The sequence below is a fragment of the Linderina pennispora genome (assembly GCF_002104995.1).
Source record: "Linderina pennispora strain ATCC 12442 chromosome Unknown DL89scaffold_160, whole genome shotgun sequence".
Classification (NCBI taxonomy): domain Eukaryota; kingdom Fungi; phylum Kickxellomycota; class Kickxellomycetes; order Kickxellales; family Kickxellaceae; genus Linderina; species Linderina pennispora.
This window is the reverse complement of record NW_024468408.1, coordinates 10,479-20,721: the sequence shown is the minus strand read 5'-3', so window position 1 is coordinate 20,721 and position 10,243 is coordinate 10,479. Positions and strand designations below refer to the sequence as shown.

The 10,243-nt window shown below is 56.3% G+C and overlaps 1 protein-coding gene across 1 annotated transcript; it reads right to left on the bottom strand.

Moving 5' to 3' along the window:
- Positions 1 to 7,952: 7,952 nt before the first annotated feature.
- Positions 7,953 to 8,309, bottom strand: DL89DRAFT_212057 (uncharacterized protein; the record flags this gene model as incomplete). The annotated part of the gene is made up of 1 exon (XM_040884214.1): positions 7,953 to 8,309. A coding segment is annotated over one exon (357 nt), but the record flags the coding sequence as incomplete, so codon positions are not given.
- Positions 8,310 to 10,243: the final 1,934 nt, after the last annotated feature.

The window sequence follows — 10,243 nt, the reverse complement described above, 5'->3', positions numbered from 1 at the left end:
GGACGCTTGGACATTATTGCCACGCTTCTTGACCAGTGCGCAGTAGCAGATTTCCGTTTACATATCTCGCCTGGTATATATGCCAGCAACGTTTGGCCAAGGCATTCAGCTGGTCTAGAAACGTTTCCAAGCATGCTTTTGTAAATTTTCTTGTTCAATTATCAACAACAATTCTGGTCCTCAACAAACATCTGCCATTTCACAAAGCACGCCCAATGCTATTCAGCAGCATCGTTTCGTCATGTTTGTTTGCCACCGCTATGGCGCAGACACTCCAGAGCCAAGCACCATTCCGTCTGATCCAGCCGCACAACAGCGAGCAGCAGCACGCTATTCAGAGCCTTGTCCAAGAGCTCGAGCGGCTGTCGCCAGATATGTTCGCAAACACCAGCGGAAACGAGCGGCTAGCGCTGGAGCTTCCGTTTGCACCGCCGGCTCCCACACCTGCTGCTGCCCAGACAACAATGCCTGCCGCAGGATTTGTATCCCTGGTGCCTCAACCGCTGGCCGCCTCCATCGCCTCGTCACCAGCTGCCGCAGGCCCACAGGCTGCCACAGCACCAACACAGCCTGCTAGTCCAGCAGCACCGCTGTTCTCAGCAATGCCCATGTCGCAGCAACCTGTGAGCATCATAACCACATTGTCCCCACAGGCCACCTCCGATCTACCACCTACTGCTTTGACTGCTACTTCGCTTACGAGCAGTCTGCAGCTGCTGTTTACTGCGGCAGCTGTGCCGACCGACCCGAGCAACAGTCCGTCGTCGACGTCACACCGTTCACGGGGCACAGAATTGCCGTTTGGGCTGTGGATCGCGACATCGTCAACATCAGCCGGCTGGCTGTCGGCAGAAGAGTCCACTCCAGCAGACGGCAGCAGTGATGACGAAGGGCAAGAACTGTCTGGTCTCGACTCCGACTCATCCTCCGACAGCATTGACGTGTGGTCAGCAGAATATTCGCGGCTAGCCAACTCTGCCACCCGCACGAGCCTGTCGCTGGCCGGCACGCTCCTACTGCCACTGCTAGCAATTGTTATAGCAATCAATTAATATTTCTCCCCATATCTAATCAGAATGTTTTAACCGAGACGCTCGTCCAGGTTGTCCTGGGCGTATATGGACTTCTTCTCATATCCCTTGACACGGTCGTCCTTGACAAAGCGGTTGTCCATACGAGCATCCTCGCCCTCGACACCCAGTGCAGCGCGCGGCGTCTTGGCGTCGATCACGTAGTGGTTGTCGCAGTGCGGGCAGTACTCGTCTTCAGGCTCATAGTCACGCACGTCCTTGCGGAACGCCTTTTTGCACTTTTTGCAGATGAATACCATCTCGTCCGACTGCTTCAGAGAGTGGTCGGTCTGCTCGGCGTGGCATTCGGGACAGTCGAACCACTTTTTGCAGCACGGGGCGCGAATCGACACCTGGGCGTTCAGAATATGCTTGCACATGACTGGCAATGGAGGCCGGGGAGACTAAATATAACGTATATGTATGTGGAGACGTTGGCAAGTATGTAGGATTCTGCGGAGAGCGTCTGCCCACCTCACATGGCATAGCCCCAGCGATGGCGGGGGAGATTTATGGTGCGAGCCGAGCCGGCAGGGCGCTGCGCTCCCAAGCCCGCCATTGGATGTCTGATTGACAGACGCATGGCGCACACCTGCCCACAAAAACAAGAATGCAGATCGCTAATTGGGACCAGCCAAAGCATGAGGACCGTATGAAGACCGTGGTTCTGCTGCCTGCCTGCCTTCCGCATGTGGCTTTCCTAAGCAGCACCCTTGGTGGTAGCGGGCAAAAACGACCGCTGTATCCGGTGTGTGTGGAGAATGCTCCAGCAATATATCGGCCTCCTATTCATTTCGCGGGGGGTTGGCAGCGTCGTCTCTTGCCCGCTGCAATTACCGGCATTCAGGGCTAGCGAGGGGGTGTGCTGGCCAAGCACAACGTTCTCGCCCGCCTCCCCGGCTGGGAATGCTGGCACCCTGTCTCCAAGCCTCGTCTGGTGCCAGCACCCATGTTTCGCGCCCGCCCCTATTTCCGCCACCCGCGTTTGAAACAAGCATTCTTTGCGCAGAAAACTCCAAAACAAAAACATCCCAGCTATTTTTCTTTTTCGCCCTACTGCAATTCGTTTGGCCACCGCCCGTTAATGCCCGCAGAAATATGCATTTTTTCTAGCCTGCACACTTATCACCCAACACTGGGCAGTTTTCCCCCTCTCTTTCTCCTCTGCTCTCTCTACCTCTTGCAACACAAAACCCTCTTTCCTATTTTATTATTCTCTTCCTACAAAATACCCCCTTCAAAATACAATGTCGGCGAATGTAAGGAGACGCTTATTGAAGTGCTCCAATTTCGACTGGAGACGCTCTTCATCAGGGAGGCGAATTTAAGCGTACACAACAAGTGGGCTAACAGAGTATGTGCAATACTGTCTTCCTTCTCACTGCACTATAGGATAACCAGACCTATGTCGGCTTCGACACAATTACTCAGCAGATGGAGCGCAAGTTCCTGAAGCGCGGGTTCAATTTCAACGTTATTCTTGTGGGCGAGTCGGGCATGGGCAAGTCGACGTTGGTGAACAGCATTTTCTCGAGCCACCTTGTTGACTCGCAGGGACGGCGCACGGCGCAGGAGGTGATCCGCAAGACAACCGAGATTTCGCCTGTGACGCAGACGCTGGAGGAGAACGGCGTGCGGGTCAAGCTGACGATCATTGACACGCCCGGGTTTGGCGACCAGTGCAACAACGAGGGCTGCTGGGTCCCTGTGATCAAGTACATCAAGGACCAGCATGCGGCGTACCTGGAGCGCGAGCTGAAGCCGCAGCGCGACCGCGTCATCAGCGACACCCGCGTGCACGCCTGCCTGTACTTTTTGAACCCGGGCAACCGCGGTCTGCGCCCGCTGGATGTCGAGGTGCTGAAGCGCCTGACTGAGGTCACCAACGTGATCCCGGTCATTGCCAAGTCCGATTCGATGACCGTCGACGAGCGCACTGTCTTCAAGCGCCGCATCAAGGAGGAGCTTGCCTTCCACCGTATCTCCGTGTACCCGTATGCCAGCGATGAGGACGACGATGAGGACCGCGCGCTGAACGCCAGCATCAAGGAGCTGGTGCCGTTCGCTGTTGTCGGATCCGAGGAGATCATTGAGATCGATGGCAAGTCCATCCGCGGGCGCCGCCACGGCTGGGGCGTCATCAACATCTTCGACGAGGGCCACAGCGACTTTGTCCACCTGCGCAACTTTTTGCTGCGCACCCACCTGTCGGACCTGGTCGAGGTCACTGCACAGCGCCACTACGAGCAGTTCAGAACCTCCCAGCTCAGGCAGATCAAGGAGATGCGCGCCCAGCAGGCCGCTGCTGCCGCCGCTGGCCAGTCGGGCATGCCCGCTCCCAGCGTCCCGCTCCCTCACCAGCCCACCATGGCCCAGGCGTAGATGCCCCCTTTCCTCTTCTTTTCCCGCCTATTCTCTCCGCACTTGATCTCCTTCCATGTCTCTCCAATGCCCCCGCCTTTCCCCGTGTGCATCTGCTCCACTGATGTAGTGCAGGGGGAAGCGATGGCGGAGGCCGGAGAGGGCTACTATCCATTTCTTCATTCTTCAAACACTAATAAACACACTTTTAGTCCTCTCCACTCATGCATCCTGCATCCTCCGCTACTGGCCATGTAGCTATAAATAGGCACCGGCACTAATGCATGACTCCTCACACTCCTTGCAGTTTTTTGAAATATCCTGGCAGTCTGCAGGTGTGTGGCACGCACGCAGACTGAGAAGTGTGGTTGGAAGAGCCAAAAAAACATGGCTGACTATTTGTCCCACTATGGCTCGACTGCACTGAGCTCTGGGAATACGACAGGAGTATCCGCTTGTGAGAAGCTAGATCTCTCAGTCGGACAGCCTACCCAACCAAATCTGTAGACCGAAATAGACTGTCTAGAAGACCGCTCCCCAATACGGCGAGCACGGTACCGTCTCCAGAGATAAGATGAAGCGGAGCGAAAAAATGGAGCCAGGTCGCACACTACATCCTCGTGAATTGGCTCCCCACAAACAAGGACCCAGTTCCAACGCGTCGCCGCCATTTCAAGCGGCGGTATATTGTTTCATGTGCGTGCCGGGTTACCAAGTCTGCGATTACAAAACGACTTGCTTTATCCACACGCCCCAAGGCTATTGTTTTGAGAGATTACAATTGGTAATTATAGAACGGGGAGGCGAAAGAGATACCAGGACATCTAGTAGAATAAATCTAAAATGCGCACAGGTAAAGCTTAGAAGAAAGCAGCGGCGGCAACGGCAACAGCGGCCAGAGAGCCGGCAACCGTGGCGGCACCGTTCGAGGAGCCCGTGGTGGACTTCTGGTTCGAGGCGGACTTGGAAGCGCCCTTGGAGGCGGAGTGAGAGCCCGAGTGGGAGCCGGAGGCCGACTCAGCATCATCGAGCTCACCAAGCTCAACCGAGGTAGCGCCGGCCGAGGCAACCTCCGAGGCAGCCTCCGAGGCAGCCTCCGAAGCCTCAACAGAGGCCTCAACAGAAGCCTCAGCGGAAGCCTTAGTGGAGGCGGAGGAGTCGGCGGCAAGAGCAGCGACGGCGAAGACAGCGATGGCGGCGAAGATCTGCATTATGAGATTGTAATCTAGAGCGTAGATAGGGGGAGGGGGAGGGAGTGCGTGAGACGAAGGGAAGTAATAAGGTATTATGCCGGTTCCTCGACATCCCAGGCAGCGGGCAGCATTTATATACAATCCGCGCTGCCCAGCGAAGGAGGGCAATGTCAAACTCGGACCGGTTGGGGAGGGGGAAGCACCCGGTCTGGCCACTAGCTCTGGTAGCGGTGGTGGTGTCACTTTGGAGAAAGGATGAACAATTCGTACATTGAATTTCGCCTCTCAAAGGGCGATCGCCGCTCCGCGCAATTTCTCATCCTCCCCTGGCTCCCTCTCTTTACCTGCTATTGCAGAATGCAGAAGGTGCGAGAGCCGCAACATCTGGAATGCGAAAAACCAAAACAAGCCCAATGTAGATCTCGCGTTTCTCCTTCGTTGCAGTCGGATGTTGTTGTTTTCTTGCTTGACCCAGGCTTGCAGCCAGAGAGGACCGTTGGGTGCTCGCTGGCTTGCCCCTCTCCCCCATACAGCGCCAACTCCGCCTAGCGGTCCGAAATGGCAGACCGAACAGATTTCCTTACCTGCCAGCAGTCGCCCAATTGCCTGCGCAGAGGGGAAATGGCCCCCATTCGCCGGCTCGAGTGAGTAGGTGCCGCTTGGTTGGTGCGCTGCAGCAAGGCTCCGGACCGGTCCAGACTGGTCGCAGACAACGTGATGCTCCAATTATAGCTAGTCACGGGCCGTGCAACACAGGAGCTATGACAAGCTAGGCCAGGCCAGGTGCTTGCCACAGTCTACAATCGCCCGGCTCCACACTGCCGCAGCTGCCGCAGCTGCCACAACCGCCACTGCTGCCTTGGCTTGCTAATGTGCCGCACATGCTGCAGGCTCCCTGAAAAACTAGCAAACAATCCAGACCGCCTATGCATCTCCGTGTCATCAACATGCAGCTAGATGCGACTAGCAGATGCGTAAACAGCGCAATACCAGAGTGCGACTGGGGTCTTTTTACGAAGTGCGTGCTTTGCGTCCCAACGGAATCGCTAGCGCACCAGCAGTCTGTGCCGATCCTTCCTGGCCATTCGCGGAGGGCAGATGACATGTCGGAATACTGGCCATTATCGCCAAAGCAGCAGCATCCGAGCCTGCACACACCCTTCGCTGCGCACCACTTTTCCTCGCCCACAGCGAATCCAGTGTTGAGGCTTTAATGCTGAAGGAACCTCGTACGATCGACAACCTACATTTGCATATTTGTCTGAGAAATCCGTTTTTTGGCTCGGGTCTTGGGGGCGAGGACCCCCTTTTGTAGCCTATTGCTATGCGGTCCAGGACCGGTTGGCGCATTTGTCTCAACGGTCTGGCACTATGTTCCCACATGCCCTCTAGAGATTACTCGCCATTTGGGACGGCAGAGACAATCGTGGATAGTCTGTCATGATAGCCAGGGAAGCGCAACAGATTCGCTGTCGCTATTGGAGAGGTGGCTCGTGTCCATCTCGCTGTACCCTACTGGCCTGCTTGCTTGCCGACAGCCATTGATTCGTCGAGCATCTGCGTCCACAATATCAGCGTTATCGCTCGGGAAGCCGGAGAGGATTGTCCCAGTCAGAGTTCAGTTTGGCTCGGCATAGAGTTGCTCGTTTTTCCTAGACAGTCCATGGATGCTTGGAAGATTCCCATGGCTTATGACCACAGCGAGACTATCTGCTGATTCCGCGAAATAATCGCGGTGTTGATTAGTGACCTGTCCTATGTTTGTATACAGCAGGCAGCATGTTGGATTTTTCAACAACATACATGCTACAGGCCATGTCGGTCAATCGGCAGGCTTCTGGGCTACCTGCTCCCCCAACAAGCAGATGCCAGGCAGAACTCTAGGGAGCCACATCCAGAACTTGCTTGACTTTTTAGTCAACACCTATTTCCACACATGTGAAATCGTCCGACTTCCATGTGCCATCAGGAAGCAGCCCAATCGCCTGTCGGCTCACTAAGCGTGTTTGCAGCTCAAGCGAACACAGGTCCCCTAGTATTAGCAGATCTGATCTAATCACGGTCGTGAGCGAGCTGCCGCATCGATCGCGAAGCAGCGAAGATTGCCAGCATCCGTTATTGATCGATGGGAAGGGTGGTCCGTTCCCGCGATCGCCCTCCGGGACGCCAAAATGCTTTATGTGCGCAGCGACCCGTCACGGAAATTGTTTGTGTGCGTTTCCCATCGGCAGCGTGCCCCCTGGGAATTTCGCGATGGTATCGATCAATTGCGCCTTATACTATTTGCCTCCCCACCGCCTGCATAGCTGCTATCATGCAGAAATACCCTCAGCACTCACTACACCCCAACGATCTGGCAGGCACCGAGTGCGCATAGGATCTGACTCATTTGGGTCTGGAGCAGGGGCGGAGCTGAGACCACCACGCATAGACAATTGGCCGGTTAACCTCCGGATAATAGTCACAATTGGTTATCATCGTGCGGATCTGTGTTCTGCTTTCAGGAACAGCCTTGGCCATTGGGAGGCAGGCAGTGCCGATATGGGATGTCGCAGATAGCGCACGCATGCTCATTAACAATAACGCCTGTACCCAGGGGCCAGGGCGTGAAAACCATCAGGAGGAAAGGGTTGCAGCCCCAGAGGGCTGACCAGTCTCCCCAACAATCGATATAGGTCACTGGAAGATGAATTCTTGAGTGGGCGGTGGTATGTGCGGGAATCGTCGGAATGAACCATTTGAAATGCAGAGTATCTCCCCATTGCTGACAGCGAGCAGGTGGGGAGGGGCATTTTCCGTGGCCTGCTGAATGACGCTAGCATGTCCACAAAGCACGCAGCCTCCATGGCGCACTGGCCTGTTCGCTCACCATTCCCAATCAGCTGGCTAACTGTACGTGCATACGCGTATATTGGTGAAAGGCAGTGGAATTGGTGTGGTGTATTTACAAGTCGCATAGAAAAGATATGTACATATGGCGGGATTTAGTGCAGCAGAGAGCTGATCGGCGGCAGCACAGTGCCCGGGTGGCCGTACATGGCTGGGCTGTTGCAGGCAGTCGAGGCTGAGCTGGCACCGCTGTCCAAGGGCGATCTGGGGGCGGCAGCGTAGACCGGGCTCATCTGCTTGAAAGTGTACATCTGAGGCTCGTAGTGGTACTGAGCCAACTCGCGGTGAGCAAGGCGGGGCGACGGGTGGTCATGAACTGCACACTAAAGGCAGGCGAGGTCTGGCGGCTGACCGGAGCAGTCTGCGGCGACGACATGTCCGAGTGCATAGGAGACCCGGCAGCAACAGTCTCCACGCTGGAGCGGCGACGCGGCTTGGTGTAGGTCGGATCGTGGGTTTGCATGTGCTTGCGCAGGCTGGTCTTGCGGGTGAACCGCTTGCTGCAGCCGGGGTGCTCGCAGCCGTACGGCCGAACACCGGTGTGGGTGCGGCGATGGCGCGCCAGCGAGGACGAGTCGCTGAAGCTACGCTCGCAGCCCTCGCAGGTGTGCGGACGCTCGCCAGAGTGCGTGCGGTAGTGGACCTTGAGGGCCGAGCGCTGGATGAAGCGCTTCTCGCAGCCAGCCCATGGGCACTCGAATGGCTTGACGCCGGTGTGGATGCGGAAGTGGCGGACCAGGTCCGACTTGCGTGCAAATGAGCGGTCGCAGTCGTGCCACGAGCAGGCAAACGACTTGCCCGGCGCAGCGTCGGCGCAGCAGCTGTCGGCGGCAGCATCGGCGGCGGTGTGGGTGTGGGTATCGATGAGGGAACAGACGTCCATGTTTTCTGTGTTTGGAGCTGTGATTTTAATGTGCTCAGGCTGCTGGCAAAGGACCAAGAAGGAAAAAAAGTCTGACTATAATATTTCGGAGGAAAGATATCGCTGGAGTCCCGAGCACGAGTCCTTTTTATAGAGCACGCGGTGCGGCCATATGCAGTGTGAGAGAAAGCGCCAAAAGTCTTGCAATTCGTGCAGCCCAGCAAGAACGCGCCCCGGGATTTTTGTGGCCTGCAGCGTGCGGGCGGCTGCTAGAAGAGAAAGCACGAGCCAGCTGATGGCCGCTGATAGCGTATCAGGAACAGATCGCCGCGCTGCAATTGGGCGGATGCCGCCGCTGATGGAGAACCTGTGCTTGCAGCCGGGGCAGGGGGGTGGCAGGCGACCCGGCCCATTCATTCCTCGATTTTCCGCGGCCGGACATGTGTCAAGGACCCTCCCGCTCGGGGCAGGCGCTGCAGAAGCCGCTATCACGACTGATCCTGGCGCGATAATGCACGGCAAGTTTTTTGCGCTCTGGGCTTTTTCTCTAGCTCTGGCATGCGTGATGGAGCAGCGATAACCATACTCCTGGCACAGGTTGACTCTGGACGCAGCATCCACACCGCCAGCTAGCACTGTGAAGCCTTATCTGGCGTCCATCAGCGCTGCCATCGATTGCACAGCGGCTATGTCGTAGGGAGCAGTAGCAGCCGGTGCTACTGGGCGGCACAGGGCGGCGTGGGTGAACCCAGCACAGGGCACATTCCAACACGGCTGGGCATTGGCAGGCAGAGGCACTGTGGCCATTCTCTCTGCGCTTCCGAGGTCCATCGATAGCGTCATCAGCTCGCAAATGGCGATGAGTAAAATCGCTCAAGGGTCGGCTAGCAAGTTACAGGGAGGCCACTTTCATATGAGACGCCAGCTGCTAATCGGCTGAAGAGACGTTTCAACCTGGTAAAGCCTGCTGCCGTTACAAAATTTATCCTATCGATGCGTCCATCCAAGCACCTGTAGAACCCTCCACTGTCTACCTTCCAGCAGCGTAGCAGCTGCACTGATGACTCCCTTTGTTTAATTTACGCGACTAATGAGGTGCATACTGTGCATAGCCCAGATGACCACTGGCCGATGTAGTGCGATACAACAGATTTCCTGGGCCTCCAGGAATGGGTGGGCGCGCTCCTGGCTCAGAGGTGCTCATGTCACATTCGAAAAAATGGCGACCTCCCAAAGCAAAACTCCCTTGCGCTTACAACCCCCGCATCTGAGCAACAAGGGATCGCCTCCATCTGATGGCCACACAATAGCAGGCAGATACAGTCACGCTTTTCCTCTATTTCGGAGAAATCAGGAACTGCTTGCTGGGAAAGCCGTCAGAAGAAAAACTAAATCGGCGGCAGAGGCGCGCGACACACTGGGCACTCCAGCTTGATTGCCATCCATTGTGATAGACAATCAGTGTGGAAGATGTGGTGGCACGGTGTTACCATATAGGCTGCCCGGCCCAGCACATGACCGGTTGGCACATCGACATCGACGGCTTGCATACACACTGCGCACGCACGGTTAGATGCACTCGATGCATTGTGCTCCCAGTCATCGGGCCGGGCTTCGCTGCTATCGCCATCATCGGCCTCGGTCTCCTCGTCCGCGGGTGGAATGATTGGGTGGTAGTTATATGTCGGCGGCAAAAAGTACGCAGGCACAAAGAACCGTGCGCCAAATGAATCCTGCAGCAGCAAAAAGCCGAGCTGCGACATGCTGTAGATGACAAGAGCCCACACCAGCTTTGTCGGCGCGATAAAGGCAATGTTGTCGGGGCATGCGAATGCGTACACGGGGAAGAAGAGCCGCAGCACTGTGGT